Source organism: Carettochelys insculpta, chromosome 3 (assembly GCF_033958435.1).
Source record: "Carettochelys insculpta isolate YL-2023 chromosome 3, ASM3395843v1, whole genome shotgun sequence".
NCBI lineage: Eukaryota > Metazoa > Chordata > Testudines > Carettochelyidae > Carettochelys > Carettochelys insculpta.
The window spans coordinates 65,251,920-65,270,304 of record NC_134139.1 but is presented as its reverse complement, the minus strand read 5'-3'; the positions used below and the strand labels follow the sequence as shown (position 1 = coordinate 65,270,304).

Here is an 18,385-nt window from a genome sequence, read left to right as displayed (position 1 = left end):
ACTTCACTCCTGGCCTCAGCCCCTTGGTTCTAGTTAAAGGTAGTACTGGTACTGCGGTCTGGATCCCATGTGCTTTAGCTGCAGTTTGGACTTATATCCCTTGGCTGAAGGGAGCTGGCGTAGAGGCCTCCAGATCTGCCCGGGTTGAGTAAACAGTCATCCTAACCTCCAGCTGACCCCCATGGTCACCTGGAGGAAGGAGAGTGCAAACACTCTGTTCAGGAATTCTTCACCTCCCCAGATGTCTCTGGCAATGCTGGTACTCTTCTCTGCTTTCTCTCTCTCACTATCACCTTACCTGTTTTCTGGCCTTGTATAAAAGTCCAGTGGCAGCCTCCAGCGAGCTCAGCTGGTCCTAATCAATTTACAGAAGCCCCTCCTCAAATGCTTCCCCAGGTCAGCTATTCCTCGCCGCCCTGAAGAAATCCTCTTCTAATTAGCCAGGCCATCTCTGCTTGTTTAGCGTTGCTGCTCTCTCCTTCTAAGCTAGCCCTCTGGCCTGACCCTGTTCAGTTACCAAACGCTTTCCTTTTGAAAAAGGCTCAGTTTGCTCAAAAAAAGTTCCAAAAACCAGGAAAACGGTTACTCACCATTGTAAGTGCTGTTCTTCGAGATGTGTTGCTCAGATCTACTCCAGCCAGGTGTGCATGTGCATGTACAACTGTCAAAGTTTTTCCCTAGCAACTACTCCCTGGAGTGGTGCCTATATGTATTACTCAGACGACCCAGCACCCCTCAGTTCCTCTTTGCTGTCCAGTCAGATAGCAGGGAAGGAGAGGGCATTTTGAATAGATATGAGCAAGACATCTTAAACAACAAGTTACAATGGTGAGTAACTGTTTTTACTTTGAGTGCTTGCTCATATCTATTCGCGTTAGGTGATTCCCAAGCTAACTCTAGGAGGGGAGTTGGAGTCAACATGTGGCTAACTCCAACACAACAGCCCCAAAGGCTGTGCTTCATCTGGATCCCTGAACAATGGCATAGTGAGATGTGAAGGCATCCAAAGAGGACCGTGTGGCAGCACGACATCTCCTGGAGAAGCTCACGTGCCAGGAAGGCAGATGAGCATGCTTGCACTTGTGTATAGCGTGCCGTCACAGGCGGTGAGGGAACTTTAGTGAGGTCATAACATGCCCACATACAGGATGTGATCCAGGAAGAGATGCACTGCGACAATGTCCCCTCATACACTCAGCAATGGCCATAAAGAGATGCGAGGTCTTAGGGAAGGGCTTGGTCCGGTTGATATAGAACGCAAGCCCCTGTTGCAAATTGAGCTGGGAGCTATGACGTTTAGGATGGAAAACAGGCAGAAAATGTCCTGGCTAGTAAGGAACCCAGAGACCACTTTAGGCAGGAATGCTAGGTGAGGATGAAGTTGGACCTTGTCCTTATGGAATATCAGGCTCTAACATGAGGGACCGGAGCCTGGACACTCTTCTAGCAGAGGTGATAGTCATCAGGAAGGCCACCTTCCAAGAAAGGTCAAGGAAAGAAGTGGCCAGAGGTTTGAATGTGGGGGGAGGGTCCACAAACACCCAGAGCACCAGATTAAGATCCTAAAATGGAACTGGCCAGCAAACCAGCAGGTGAAGTTGGTCCATGCCCTTGAGAAAATGCCCCACCATAGGGTGCACAAAAACAGAGCACCTGCCCTCCCTGGGATGGAAGGCTGAGACAAAAGAGAAGACTGAGAGGGAACGTGATAGGAGTTTACAAGTACCTAAAAGAATGCTATACAAGGAGGATGGAGAAAAATTTCTCTCCCTGACTTCTGAGGATAGGACAAGGAACAATGGGCTTAAACTGCAGCAAAGAAGGTTTAGACTGGACATCAGGAAAAACTTCCTAACTGTCAGGGTGGTTAAACATGGGAATAAACTGCCTAGGGAGATTGTGGAATCTCCATCATTGGAGATATTTAAGAGCAGGTTAGATATCAGGGATGGTCTTGATCAGGTATTCCCAACCTATGGGTCCCGACCCAAACATGGGTTGTGATTAGCTTTGTTAAGGGTCACCAGCTGAACAGCTCCAAGCAGCATGTGGCTCTTAAGGAAGCCATTTGCAATTTCTTAATGCTGCCACCTCCGGCAAATATCACTAGAGATAGCAATTACCTTATGCCTAGGTGCTGAAAGCTTAACACTTGAGTTAATTGGTTTTAATGACTGTTACTTACTGGGAGCAGGAGGGCTGGGGGAGCTACCCAGCCTAGCAGCCCTGGTGAAGAGGCTGTGGGAGGATGGGGAGTGTCTAAGGCTGGGGGGCAGTTCTCAGGCTGGAGGCACTTTGGGGCTGCAGTGGGGGGGGTCTAAGGCTGGGGTTGGGGGTGGGGTGGTGGCGGTGGCGGTGGCTTGGGGGTATTTTGTGTTCAGCCCCTGGAACATTTAAAAAATTGCCATATGGCCCCCAGTGGGGGGAAAAAAAAGTTGGACACCCCTGCCTTACGCTTTACACCTAATACAAGCACTGTAGTTCAATCTTTCAGGAAAATTCAACTTACAAATGTGGAATTTATAAAACACAATTGTACTCAAAAAACAAGAAAAGTAAAACTTTCAAGACTACAAGTCCACTCAGTCCTACTTCTTAGTTTTGACAATTGCTCATGCAAGTTTATTTACAATTTGCATGAAATAATGCTGCCTGGTTCTTGTTCCTCTGTTACCTGAAAATGAGAACAGTCATTTGCACAGCACTGTTGTAGCTGACATCGCAAGATATTTACAAGCCAGATGCACTAAAGAGTTGTATGTCCATTCGTGCTTCAATCATCATTCTAGAGGACATGGGCCCATGCTAATGACAGGTGCTGTTTGTTAATGATCCAAGCCAGAGCCTACTAGCATCTGTTCATATTTATCATCTGAGTCAGATAACACAAGGTCAATTCTCTTTTTTGGGTTCTACAGTTTCCACATCAGAGCATTGCTCTTTTAAGATTTCTGAAAGCCTTTACCACACTTCATCCCTCTCAGATTTCGAAAGGCACCTCAGATTCTGAGACCTAGGGTCAAGTGCTGAAAGTATTTTTAGAAATCTTTCTTTAGTACCTTTCCATTTTGTCAATCTGCTGTGAAAATATCCTTGAAAAGAACATGTGTTGGGTCATCCTTCCATAACACAAAATATACTGCAGAATGTGGGTAAAACAGAAGGGGAGACATACAATTCTCCCCAAGGAGTTCAGTCACAAATTTAGTTAACGCTCCCCCCCCCCCGCCCAACAAGTATCATCAGCATGGAAGCATACCCTCTGGAACTGTGGCCAAAGCATGAAGCAGCATACAAAAGTTTAGAGTATCTGGCATTTAAGTTCCTTGCACCACCAGCTAAAAAGGTGCCATGCAATGCTTGTTCCTTCCTTCAAGTGATGCTGTAAAATAAAAAGCAGTATCCCCCATAAATGTAAAAAAATGTATTTGTTTTAGAAACTGGCTGAACAAGAAGGATGACTGTTTAAACTTGTAAGCTCTGAAGTTTTATATTGTGTTGGCTTTGAATACAATTATGTAACAAAAACAAATCTACATTTGTAAGTTATGCTTTCATAATAGCGTTTACACCACAGTACTTGCATGAAGTGCACTGAAAAATACTATTTCTTTAGTTTCTCATTTTTATAGTGCAAATATTTGTAATCAAAAATAGAAACTAACCACTGTAACCATTGTTTTCCATATTGTAACAGAAATCGGTATATTTGAAATGTAGAAAAACATTCAAAGATATTTAATAAATTTCAGTTAGCATTCTATTGTTTAGCATTGTGATTACTGGAGATTAACTAAAAATGAAGATTAAAATTAATCATGTGAGTTAACCGTGATTAACCAACAGCCAAAAATCTCAAACAAAATTTATGGGCTTGATGCAAGAATTACCAGATGAAATTCTACATCCTGCGTTATGCAGGAGATCAGCCCAGAACATTGTAATGATCCTAAAAATCTTTGACTATACAGGGCTTGGTTTAACTTCTACTTAGGTCAGTCAGGGTGCTTCCACAACTACAAAAGGAAACAGGATCAAGCTCACACAGAAAGCTACCACTGAATTACTGCAGTTTTTTGTTAACTCCCATTTCAACAGAATTATGCTGCAATAAGACTGTGAGAGACAGTCACAGTAGTTTAAAATATGGTGACAATGTCTGTCACCTTTACTCACATTGTGAAGTAAGCTGTTGTTTTAACACTTCCACTGAAATTAGTAAAACTGTGTGAAATATGAACTCGCAGAGTCAGGTACTAATCAATGTATGCTATTGAATTTGGAGCAAACAGAATCTTGCTACACATAGACCTCATTCCCACAATGACCTGTATAGAGGTAGATCCATGAGCCAACAAAGCTGTTTGCAGGATTAAGATCCTACTTTCAGGTGCTTTAAAAAGTAACTGTAACCAATGAAACAGATCAGGCTCTCTTTGAAACAGAGAGGTTACATCTAGACTAGCCCAAATCTTCGAAAGGGCCATACAAATGGCCCTTTCGAAGATTACTAATGAGGTGCTGAAATGCATATTCAGTGCCTTGTTAGCATGCCGGTGGGTGGTCGCAGCTCTTCGAAATTGCTGCTTTTTGCTGCTGCATGGCTCTTCCAGACGGGGGTCCTTTTCAAAAGGACCCTGGGAACTTCAAAATCCTCTTATTCTTATCAGCAGATAGGATACATCTGCTGATAGGAATAAGGGGATTTCGAAGTTCCCAGGGTCCTTCCAAAAGAGGACACCCATGAGGACGAGCTGCACGGCAGCGAAAAGTGGCAATTTCAAAGAGCTGCAGCCACCAGCATGCTAATGAGGTGCTGAATATGCATTTCAGTGCCTCATTAGTAATCTTCAAAGATTACTAATCTTTGAAATGGCTATTTGCATAGCCATTTCGAAGATTTGGGCTAGTGTAGACACGGCCAGAGAGTATCAAAAACAAATGATAAAAATGATAATATTATTACAAAATATTGACAGAAGAGTATATTCGATTTAAGAGGTGAAACTCAATAAATTTCAAGTTTGAATAAAATTTCCTCTCCCCAAATTACCAGAAAAAAAATCTAATGCAAATTTTCATCTCCAAAAAAATTACACTATTTGATATTTTTATTTTAAACTGAGTATTGTTGTTACACAAAGCCAAAATAAAGGTAAAGTAGAATGCAAATATCTAAAACATGAAGTAATGAAAATACATTTTTGATATATTTCCAACTTGCTGAGTTTAGCCAGAAAACAAAACTTTTATAAAATGTAATATAAATCTCAACTGAAAATTCAACATTTCAGAACAAACAGAAGAGCTGCAGTCAGCTTAACACATGCTGTTAAAGATTTTTTACCACTGTTAAAAGGTAGACACACACACACACACACACACACACACACAGAGAGCTTATCTCAATGTTACTTACGTAACAGTAGGATCCACTTGTTTGTAAGCATGGGCTGCACATGACCCACAGTAAGTATACCCAGCATGGCTGCAAAACACATTTTTGCAATTAACTTCTAGGTTTAAGACTGAGAACAAGCAGCAAAATAAATCAGAAATCTAAACAGAAAACAATCTAAACAGAAAAAACAGCAAAGAGAATGATTCAAAAAGGGAAATAAGAGATGGCAAGTATTAGTCAGGGCTGACATTTTTAAAAGGCAATATTGAGTATATGTGGGATGTGCTATTACAACGGCTATGTCTATACTAGCCAAAAACTTCGAAATGGCCATGCAAATGGCCATTTCGAAGTTTACTAATGAAGCGCTGAAATACATATTCAGCACCTCATCAGCATGCGGGCGGCCACGGCGCTTCAAAATTGATGAGGCTCGCCGCTGCGCGGCTTGCCCCAACAGGGCTCCTTTTCGAAAGGACCCCAGCTACTTCGAAGTCCCCTTATTCCTATGAGTAGATAGGAATAAGGGGACTTAGAGGTAGCCGGGGTCCTTTCGAAAAGGAGCCTCGTCAATTTCGAAGCGCCGTGGCCGCCCGCATGCTGATGAGGTGCTGAATATGTATTTCAGCGCTTCATTAGTAAACTTCGAAATGGCCATGCTGATGAGGCGCTGAATATGTATTTCAGCGCTTCATTAGTAAACTTTGAAATGGCCATTTGCATGGCCATTTTGAAGTTTTTGGCTAGTATAGATACGGCCAATATGTTCTAAAAAAATTATTTCTGAAGAAGTTCTGAAAGGTTAGTCAAAATAGTAACAAACCTGACAGCTTACCTGAAAACAGTGAAAAGACACTGAAAACTTTCTAAGAGAAAGATCCTAAATAAATTTAAACCAAAAAAAAAAAAACCCACAAAAATGAAGTATAACTGGCACATGACATCCCAGATATGCTGAACATATTGCTCTTACTACTGTTTATTGGCACTGTAACTCTCATAGCTAAAGGCGCCCCTTGGTACTTAATTAACCTATTACTTATCTAAGCTACTGTAACAAATCCATAGTCATCTATGTCTTCAGGTTTGTCAATACGCTTCAGACCATACAACTATACATCATTAGAACTCTGTGGCAACACTGAGTAATGAATAATGTGAAAGAAGCATCTATATTCTAGAGCTAAAGGACTATATGTGATAGAAGTAGATGAGAAAGAAAATTATATGTTTAAGATGCAATGAAAGACATACATCTGCCAGAGAACAAATGGTTGGGGGGCGGGGGGAGGGAGGGAGCGGGTATAAATACCTGGACTATAGCACAGTAATGGTTACAACTACAGAGAAATGAAATGAGAGAAGTGGAACTGAACTTTATCTTTTCCTGTCACACTCTTTGGCAATGACTAGCTCATGAGATGTTTTTTCCCTTTCCTTGTTTTCCAGACCCATTACACTCAAAAAGGTTTCCAATCATTTAAACTACTTATACATAATATAGAGATACACATCTCATAGAGCTGGAAGGGACCGCGGGAGGTCATTGAGCCCAGTTGCCTGCCCTCTTGGCAGGACCAAGCACCATTTATTTATTCATTTATTTTTAAATCTATTTGCCCCAGATTCTTAAATGGCCACCTCAAAGATTGTGTGGTCTGTAAAAAACACCTTATAAGAAGAAACTTACAGAGCTCAATCTTACAACAGAAGTAGTCTATAAGCACATATGCAGAAAGATATCTGACATATGTTATTTAATTTAGCAAAAGCACAACGAAACCCAATGGCTGGAAGTTAAAAGAGAAAACCTCACAACAAAAAATTACACTTTGAAAGATTCTTACAAAGGAAGCTGGCAACTTTTAAAATCAAGAGCTATCTTTAAAGATACCCTCTGGTTCAAATCATTAAGGCCACTCAATGCAGGTATGTAGATCACAACGATGCTCTGTGACTTAAAAAAGAAATCTGACTACCTAGCCTGTAGTTTCTCTCTACACTATTTTGTTTTAAAAAAAATCTCAAACCTTTTCTTAATCAAAGAAGGTAAGTATCACTGTTCCATTTTACAGGTAAGAAAGCAGACACACATGAATGAACGACTTGCCCATCATAAAAAGAATCTGTAACAAAGCTGGAAACAGAACTCAAGTTTCCTGACTCTGTCTAGTGCCCATCCATTTCACCACGTCAGGAGGATTTGGGCCCAGTTTCTTACTGTTTCTTCTGTGAAATGGTTATAAATATACAGCAAGCACTACATAAAAATGAATCACTATAACCAAACTATCTTAATATCTCTTTCCCATCTCATAGTAAACTGGATTGATCTCATTATTTTATTCAGTTATTTCAAGTCACTGCTACCAATTCTGCCTTTAATGTGTTTTAGAAATGACTAGCTGTTATTATTTCCAATCTACCCTGCAGACAGAATACTACATAGGGCTGAATGACCCATCAAAGACTGCCATGCAAATAGTTTTAAAAATGTGGCTAGACTCTTTGGAAAATAGCCATGCTTTTTTATTTTCCTATTTGCTATGTAATTTTGGTAGCTCATGCACTTGCACGAGTGTTTATAAATATTGTAATAACACTTATTCCTGAAAACAATACCATTTTATGGCTCTTCGTGTGTCTGATGCAAGGATATGATATAGTCCTACAGAAATGAACTACTCCTGGCCAAACGCTAGCTGTTATTTCCAATATTTATTCACCCTACCAATCGTCTGCACTAGACAATATATTCTTTGATCTCTACATGGGGGTAAGTTTCAGAGAGAATGTGAGAGATTAAAGGAAAATGAAGAAAACCAGATTAAAAAATTTCTTAAGTCTGATATTGTTTCTCCACAGCAGAGAAGGTTATGAACTTCTGTAGTGTTTAATAAAGGTAGGATATAGCAGAATATTTTAGTTCATGGTCCTGTTTGAACATTGAAAGGGGAATTATCTCACACATTACCTAGACGTCTAGAAGCAGTTTGGATGAAGAGGAATTAATAAACCACTTTCTCCTGCTCTTTTCAAATGTTTGAAGAGAATCATCATTTGGGCTCAACTTTATCTAGCTTGTTCACAGTCCAAAGTGTAACTTTTTTGAAAGCATGGTACAAATTCTATTTGATCATTCTGAAGGCATTTTTCTGATGCAGACATACCAAACAGAATCATATAAAGATATTTCTAGAACACAAATCAAATATTATTTTGAAAACATTTAAAACTTCAATTCTTTGAAAGAGAAAGAAAAGGAAGCAAAAAACCATAAGCCTGAACTGATCTACAAGTCAAAATACACGTTAGTTTAAGATGTTCACAGCATTTAGGTAGCCCTTAATTATTATTATTTTTAACAACAATGTACTAATGCTGCGCTTGGTGCTATGCAAAGAAATAATCATAGCCCCTTCTCCTTGAAGGATTTGAATTTCTTTATTCTATCCCTCTACTAAATAGGATTGTAGGAACAAACCTTTTTCTGGGAAAAGAAATGCTTTTACAATCTCGTTTGTCCATAAACTAATAATCAACAACGTGTTAAACTGTGTGCAGGTTTTAAGCCTTCATTTTCATGATAATTAGAACATTTTCAATGGTTTTCAAACGTTTTGTATTAGTGACACTTTTCATCCAACAAGCTGCTGAGTGATCACCCCTTTGTAATTAAAAATGGGGTGTAATTTAATTAAATGGGGGTTGGGGACTGTTGAACCCATGGAACTGACAGCTCATACACCCCATGTAACCATCCTGCAGCCCACTGAGGGTCCCCGACCAGTGTTTCCTGTAAAGTAAGTGCTTGGGCAGCCACCCAGGAGTGATTCAAATGCTACCCAGTGATTAGCAGAGAGCCCACAGCTGGCAGCATTTGTTCGTACAGGTGACGCACGCCACAGCACATGCTTCACTGCACATAAACACCACTTTAAGAAAGATCTTCAGAAATGACTTACTACCTCAAATGCTAAAATACAGATATGAAACTTACGGTGCAATAATGGCTCTAGCAGGTCTTTTTGTAGATTGTACTTGAGAAAGCCAACCTTCTAGTTGTGCATTCAGCTGGGGTCCTACAAAAGCACAAGTAAATACTGAAATAATAAAACAGTCTAGCACAATTTAAAATATAATCAAATACACTAAGTAACCTTTAAATATTACCCTGAGATTTTAAACCAAATATAAATAAAAGCAAATGTCTGTGTTGCAAGCATATAAAAAACCAGACAATCGAAAGCTGTAAAAGCAGCATGGCCCATATTGCTTAAAGTCATGCCATGAATGGTTTAGCCCCCCAAACTGTAATTGCTTCACTATTTGCACAACCAGTTTGCTGTTCTTAAATGAACAGAAGACACACACATACTGTGGTCAAGGCCACAAGTGTCAGTGACAAACTACTCATGGGGGGGTAAAGATACACATTCAATTAATTTCCTTTGTTAACCATCTAAGCTATGTCTACACTCCAGCGATCCTTTGAAAAAAGTTCTCCCAGAAGACTACTTCTGAAAAAATGTCTCTTGAAAGATCACATCCACAAACACAGCCCCGGCCACTCTTTTGAAAGAACAGGGCCGGAAACGCCATAGACAGTGTCTGATGGCCCTCAAACCTTTCCAGGAGCTCTGGCCAGCTGCTCTCTTAAAGGGACCCTCCCAAACACCCCTTCCCTGCCCATGCTGCTGAGGTCTGCCTTACTTCAGACAGCACAGAAGAGCCAGAGCAGGGACCAGATTACCAATACCAGATTAAGGTCGCATGAGGTAACAGTTATTTGTGGTCTAACCCTCTCCAAGTCCTTCGTGAATCTCTTGACCACTGGGTTCGAGAACAGCAATGAAAAGCCTGGGCCAGGATGTAAAACGGAAATGGCCATCAAGTGCACCTTAATGGATGAGAAGGTCAACCCCTCCTCACTCAGGCGTCAAAGATAGTCCAAAATAGTTGAAACCGTGGCCTGGAAGGGGGATGGTCCTTCCTGAGACATGCACATGGTGAACCTGTTCCACTTTGCCAGAGAGAGGCCCTCATGGAAAGTTTCCTACTGTTCAGAAGTACCCCCCTCACCAATTCTGAGCAGGAAAGTTCTATGGCACCCAGCCATGAAGCTTCCATGCCATGAAGTGAAGGGACTGGAGGTTGGGGTGCTGCAGCCACCCCTTGTCCTGAGTCAATAGGTCTGGGCATAACAGGAGTGTTATTAGGTTGCTCACCAAGAGGTCCAATAGAACCAAGTACCAATGCTGCCTGGCCCATGCTGCAGCCACCAGGATTACTGAGGTCTGAACTGACTGAATTTTGAGGAGGACCTTGTGGTCAAGGGGAACCGGAGGTAATACATACAAGAGCAGGCCTGGCCAGGAAAAGATCCCGGACTCTGGTTCCAGTAAAAGGAAAACACCCGGCACTTTGAGTGGCAAACAGCCCACCTGGGGAGAGCCCCAAATTTGGAAAATTGACTGCAGCATGTATGGGTGAATGTTTGAAAGTCGTGGTTCATGAAGGACCTGTTGAGGTGGTCCACTATGGTATTGTGGACCACCAGTAAGTAGTGAGCTTGTAGGAGAATTTGGTGTTGAATGCAAAACTCCCAAAGCCTGAGGACCTAGTGACACAGGGGACAGGAGCATGCACTCCCATCTGGTGATATAATACATTACTGTCATGTTGTCTGTATTCACTAACACACAATATCCCACTAGGTTCTCCTGAAATACCTCGCATGCCAGCCAGATGGTCCTGAGCTCCTTCACTTTGATGAGGAGCTTGAGGTCTGACATGCCCCAGAGAGCCTGACAATCTCCCAGATGTGCCCACTAGCCTAAGTCTGATGCATCAGTTACCAGGGACAGGGAAGGTTGGGAAGGTCTGAAAGAAACCCCCGCACGCACTGTCCAAGCATCGAGCCGCCAATGCAGGGTCCGAAGTACCTACTGCGGCAATGTCACTACCACGTCTACGTTGTCCCTCAGCCGGTGGTAGACTGCAGCAAGCCACAACAGAAGAGGGCAAAGCTGAAGTCTGGCATGCTGCACCACGAATGTACGTGCCACGGAGCCTCAGACAGCAGGTGGCCGTTGTGGTGGGAAACTTGATCATGTTGTTTATGATACCAGTCATAGGCTGAAACATGCTCACCATCAGGGAGGCTCTAGCAAGCACCTAGTCCAGGAGATCCCCTACAAACTCTATTCTTTGTGTGGGGACCAGCACTGACTTTGCTTTGTTGACCAGGAGCCAGAGACTGTTGAAAGCATAACAGATAAATCTTAAATGCTCTTGAACCTGGGCTGTGACGAACCAGTCTTCCAGGTACGGGAACAACTGGACTCTGTGCCTGTGGAAGAAAGCTGTAACTACTGCCATGCACTTGTAACTATCAACAGATAAGCAAAGCTACCAGTGAAGAACAGGTTGCTCGTTCCAACAACCGTCATCACAGTGAGAAGGAACTAAGCAGGGTGTGGGGCTGGCACTCCAGGGGGCACCACACTGATCCGATGGCTACCTGCTAGACGAAAAAGATTTCCAGCAACTGGGCATGCGTGTGCACGCACACCTACAACGTAATGCACATGAGCAATCACTCCGACTTACTACACACAGCTAAACGTCTCATTTCTGACGTGAAGATTCGAAATAATTAACCAACCAATTATGGTGAAGCAGTAGTGCAAATGAACCACACAGACACACTTGGCTCTCTAGACAGGTTACATGTATGCCATTATATTTTCCTTTCACCCACTCCGAGAACTTATCTTTTTAGAATGTAAATCCCGACTTCTTGTAAGACTAGATAGTACCTAATATATTTTAGGTGCTACTGTAAAAATATGAAAATAAAATTACATTGCATTTGCAGAAGAGAAACAGAAAATGAGAAAGGAGTTCCACAAAAGATAAAAATGTCCTTTTAGAGAGAAAAAGTGGATGAGGTATTATCTTTTATTGGACCAACTTCTATGGGTGACAGATACACATTTTCCAGTTTATGCAGCTCTGCTTCAGGTATGGGAAAGCTCTTTCACTTACTGACGACAGTCCAATACAATAGTCCCTTGAGTTATGTGAGGACTGTGGTCCCACACACCCTCGCATAACCTGAATTTCGCATAAGTCGGGGGGCAGTTTTTTGCCCCGGCCAAACACATGCTCTGCAGCCAGGGAAGCAGTAGGAGCACCTGAAGTTCCTTTAGAAAGGTAAGTCCTGGGGTTGGAGGGGGGGGCAATTGGGGAGGGTTAAGCCTGGTGGTGGGTTGGAGCTGTGGGAGGGGCGCAGGGGGGTTTAAGCCTGGGGTGGAGGGGGAACCGGGGCTGCGTTGCCCTTTGGGGGGTTGAGATGGAGCTATGCAGGGGGGTGAACAGAGGCCAGGCAGGGGGTGAACCGGGGCCATGCGGGCCCGGGGGAGTGGGATTTTGAGTTGCACTTAACTTGCTCAATGCGCGTTAAGCGCAACTCGAAATCATGCATTTTGAGGGATTACTGTACAAGAGATAATCTCATCATTCTGACTCTATAATGAGACTGACCCAGCTACACTACCACTGCATATATCTTTTTCTATAATGAAAACCAAATTGCATGCTGATATGTTAGAATCCCTTTGACTAATTTTAATTGTATATAAAACACCACTTTCACTGCATATAATCGATCATATTCTCAAAATCACCAAGTGTGACATATTCATGTCACCCTTAATGTGATGTTTTAATTAACATATTAAAAGACATTTAAGTTTATGTTTATAAATATGGCAAATGAGACAACGAAAAAAGGATAGGAATAGGAAAAGTGTAGACGTTACAATAAGTCCACGCATATATGCAACCTTTGCTAGGTGAACATCTAAACATATGTGCATGAATGCATATACGTTTTCTCCCATCAGATGAATGTTCACCACCTCGGCTGAATTATTTGTGTTGTATTAATACCCATAAGGCCCTAGTCATGATCAGCATCTTTTTACAAATTATACAGACAGAAATAAATTCTGTCCCCAGGAGCGTGCAGTTTATTTCTATGTATTTTTCGCTAAAGCTCTCTTGCTTTCTTTCCTCAAAACACTTATGTCCCCTCTTTTACGCCTGTCAAGGCTCTTCCCTACTCTGAAACCCCAAATGCAGAAGGTGGTGACAGCAAGAGACCTTAAAAATACCTTGCCTCTATAGGCTTCTGCTTAAAAGATTCCCAAAGTCACAGATTCCCTGACCCTGAAGGGTAGCTTTAAAACCCAGGCAGACACGCGTGGGATGTCTCCCTGTGGGGTAGCCCCAAGCTCTTGACCCTCCCTTAGGAGAAAGCTTGAAAACAAAGAGGAAGAAATTAAGCTGCAATCTGATAGCTGACCTTTCAGTCTTAAGCATACATACACAAACCCTTCTCTAGGATGCAGGAATCAAATCAGCTCCTTTAAAAATGTGATTTATTAACAAAACCAAAGCCGAAGTATACAAAGAAAGCAATAAAGCATATTTGCTTGCTAGGTACTACAGATCAACTTTAAAAAAGAGGCGGGGGGTGGGGGTAGATAAAACACAGAGAATTACTTCCCTGGGATTCAGTTTAGAAATTACAGTGTACCAGGAGGGGGAGAACTGGAGCACAGTACATCAGTCAGCCTAAGAAGTCCCACACCAAGTCAAAATAAAAAAATAATCTGATCACATCTGGCTAAGCATTTCCTTTTAACTTACATACGATAAAAATTCCAGTTAGCCAACAACCAGGACCAACCAATGGTCGAATAATCAAAAATATTCGACAACCGGGGGCGGGGGGAAGACATGGGGGCAGAGGTGCAGGACTGCTGGCTACCCAGGCCCCTTCTGCAGGGCAGGCTGCCCAGGGCCATTTATCTGACCCCTGGTTATCCTACATTCTGTTTTATCCCACACTGCCCCCAAGCAGTGTCAGATAAAACTGGGATGTTGGACAGCTGGGGGGCGGCGCATCAGATAATTGGGGTTTTACTGTATTTGCATGCCCAGATAGTGACATGGCCTAAATATTTACTGGATTCACCGAGCCCTGTTTCAGATTAAAATCTCTCTCCCCCACTTCCAGCTGGACAAAAGAAAGACTCCCTCAGCAAGTAACTATTTCAATTCAAAAGATTCCTCTCCCCACTGACTCACTTGGCTGCTTGCCAACGGATAACCCACTCTCTTTGGGTTTTATCCTTTACAGGCATTCAATTCATGACAACTCCTCTTCAGCCTCTTATTTCCCCCTTTTGTAACAGAATGTAATGATTACTTTATATATACACCAGAGCCACCGGGGTACCTAATCAAACATTTGAAATGGACACCTAACATGGCAATCTTAAAGCTGCCTAAGTCCCTCATCCAGTGACAACTCTCTGGCAGGGCTTTTTACATCCTGCATCTGCAGAATTTGCTACAGCACGCACCTCTTAGCACAACATATCTCCAGAGCTCCAAATTTCATTTTACAGCCATTTACAGTTGGGAGGAAAAACAAAAAAACAAAAACAAAACCAGAAAACATGATTCGAGATAAACCAATGCAATGCTGTCTTCAAGAGTCAGCAGGAAACCTAAATTAGATCAAAGACACGCGAAGTACCCCATGTAAACTTCTGAGCATTGTTTATTTTGAAACACATGGAGGATAGCTTAAATGTCAATAGAGCTAATCCAATTTGCCAATAATCATTTTAGAAGACACATTCAGCAAATATGCTTGTACATAATCCCCAAAGTCTGCTGATGTTTACAGGTGCTAAAACACCCGGCTACACCTAACAATTCCTACAATGCAGCATGCAATTATGTGTTAATTCAAAAAGCTCAGACATAGTGAAAATAGAAGATGTGTTATATTCAATTTGTTTTACACTGTCTGCACACTAAATATGAGGCACTATTATGCTGCCTGTATTTAAAAACTTCCATTTTTACTTTTTTTTTTTTTTTTTTTAAGTGGCAGTTGTGTCACCCCCTAGACACACACACCAGTCCTACAGACCATAGGGATCTTGCAGCAGAACTTAGGTTCCACTTGCCCCAGAATTCACAGCATATTCCTTAGAAGCAGACAACGAATGCAGTTTATAGAGAATGAGATAGAGCAGGAAAGCTCATATGTTACTAGAGCTGTCCGATTTGTTAGTTTTGTATCTTACATCGAAGTGAAGGGAGACAACGAACATCCTCTGGAAGGCTGGTGCCAATTACAAGCATTTTCACACCAAAACAATAGCTCCCCTCTGCTTCTAGCCCACCTGATTTTCAAGTTTTCTGACTTCAGCAAAGGAGATTTCCTTTTTGTTGCTTCTGTATCCCAGAGCTTCAATCAGTTCTACTCAGTGCAGCACAATAAAAAGCAGGGCTATAATGCATTAATAGTATGGTTATTACAATAAAGTTTGCAAGAGCAAATTATGTCATAACATGACCTCCACCAAGGGAGTTTTTGCTGTATGCAGTCTTTGATGATGTACCTACAATAATCAAAACTAATGTAAGGGCAAAGATTGCATCAAAACTTTTGACTGACCTCCTTATTCTCAGCTCATCTCCTCATCCCCACCCCTGAAACATGCCTTATTAATGGGCTTTTATTAATGTATTTGGGACTCTTGAAGTACATTTTTGCAGCACTCAGCATCTTACTCAGAACTCATGTTCTCAGATATATTCTAATACATTCTGGAAGTTTATTGTAAGGTATCCCAAAATTATCCTTCCTTCATTCAGTATTGTTATAATTGACTCTGATTTGCCAGCAGCAGGAACATTTTACAATAGATCTAAATTTTAAATTAAATTACATAGCAAGAAACAGTCGCCCACCTGAAGACAGTTGGAAACAGCAGTGAAGAGCCCAATCCTGGGACATGGTAAGTCAAATACTTTTCCAAAAGCAGCTCTGGAATGAGCAGCAGCAATACAAACCAGACATAACGTTCATGGTGTCTGCTTTACAGTGACCAGCGTTCCTCAAATGACCACCACAGGCCCCACTCTATCTGATGGTGGGATGAAAAAGCAGAGAAAGCTACGGTGACAGCAAGAACCCTATACTTTGCATGGAAGTCACTGATCAGGAAAACTGTGGTGGAAGTCTGCAGAGCAACAAAAGCGTTTTGATTACTACTAAAATTAGGGCTGACTAAGATAGATTTTTGTTGCATACATGGCACAGACTTTTGAGAATAGAGGGTTGTATTAGAGAACAAATAATGAAATGCTCTTCTAATTTGACTCTTGATACTGTTTTCCCTTTTGTTATCAAGCCTTTATTCGGTTTACATCAACAGGTACATAATTAGGGTCCTACCAAATTAACAGTCCATTTTGATCAACTGCACGATCATATAATTTAAAAAACAAAAACTGAATTTCATGATTGCAAATATTTAAATCTAAAATTTCAGTGTTGTAATTGTAGAGGTCCTGACACAAAAAGCAGTTGTGGGGGGGGGGGGGGGGTTTGCAAGGTTATTGAATGGGGGTTGCAGTACTGCTACCCTTATTTCACAGCTGCGGGTAGAAGCACTGCCTTCAGAGCTGGGCAGCTGAAGAGTGGTGGCTGCTGGCCAAGAATCCAGGTCTGAAGGCATAGCTACCACCAGCAGCTACACAGAGGTAACAATAGCATAGACTCTGTCTACACTAGGTCGATTTTACAACATGACTGTCTTCACTGCAAATACCATTAGGTCTTTGTTAATGGGTGCTAAGGTCAACTTTCTTGCCTCACCCCTCTGATGTGAAGCAATGCCAAGTTTGAATTTAAAAGGTTGAGTAAGTGCTAGTTTGGAAAGATCAATACTTTAAATTGATTTTACTGGCCTCCAAAGTTATCCCACAATGCCCCAAATGTGTCCGTTCTGACCGCTGTCACCTCCACTGCTCTCCGGGTGTGCAGAAGATAAGAAACAGGAAGCCTGGCAATTTGAATCCATTTTCTTTCTGGCCAACATGACGATCGCATCTAGCCATGATTTCTCAGGGTCGCAAAAGAGCCCCAGCATGGAGCCATCAAGAGAGCCAGTGTCTCATTTCTTGAAGGGCAGATGATCCGCACTGAGGAAACACCAGGGAGGCTCAGCAGCAGCACGTCCTGCCCTGTGTGGGGTTTCAGTGCTTGAAATGGCTTTTTCCCCTGCACAGGATTTAGCAGGAAAGCCTGCAGAAAGTGGTGTGTACCTGTGATAGGGTGTACCAACTCTGCACTGAGCAGGGGGCCAAAAGCCAGGCCTATTGGATAGAAAAGGCCCTGCCCCCAAGGCCCTGCTGGGCATGCTCCAGCTGTAAACCAGGTATAAAGGCTGGGGAAGCTTGGCAGTTGGGGTTGGCTAGCAGCAGGGAAGGAGCTCCCATGGAAGCAAGCAGCAGCAGCAGCAGCAGCAGCCGCCGCCGCCGCCGCCGCCACCACCACCGTCTGAGGAGCAGCAGCAACAGTGCTGGCAGCAAACACACCTCCTCCCCTGCCAGGAGCAGTCCAGAGCAAAAACAGCTGGAGGAAGCGCAGCCAGACTGAAGATGGCAGACTGCACCAGGAACAGGTCAGGAAGTAGCCCAGGGTGGGGGAACCAGGAAGGCTACTTGTGAGTTCAGTGCGTTGGGGTGAGGATCCCCCCCCCCGCTGAGCTGGTGGCTGGGGTCCCACGCCCACCACCACCAAGACCCTGGCTGGAGCTTGGTGGAGTGGGCAGGCCCAAGATTCCCTACCCCCAACCTCCCTGTGAGCCTAAGGCAGAGGAGACCTAGGCTGCTGAGGCCTGATAGGCCTGCGAGGCCTGCAAAGTGGGACTAGGCCGCAGAGTCCCTGACTGGGCTGCCAGGCCTGAGAACTGGGACTAGGCTGCTAAGGCCTGATGGGGCATGCAGGGCCCAGAGGGCATTGCAAGAGCCCTTCGGAGCAAGACGGGGTAGGAGACCCCGCCACAGTACCACCTGTCTCAGCTGACTCTTCCTCCCTTTTATGAG

At 42.9% G+C, this 18,385-nt stretch overlaps 1 protein-coding gene across 1 annotated transcript in view; it reads right to left on the bottom strand.

Annotated features, from left to right (window-relative positions):
• The window catches only part of MEMO1 (mediator of cell motility 1), a 79,301-nt gene that overhangs the window by 36,235 nt on the left and 24,681 nt on the right, over positions 1-18,385 (bottom strand). Inside the window, exons 2-3 of the mRNA XM_074988628.1 lie at positions 9,402-9,483; positions 5,420-5,488 (exon numbers count right to left, since the gene is read on the bottom strand). Coding sequence (XP_074844729.1) covers positions 5,420-5,488; positions 9,402-9,483 — 151 coding nt within the window. The remainder of the gene's footprint in view (positions 1-5,419; positions 5,489-9,401; positions 9,484-18,385) is intronic.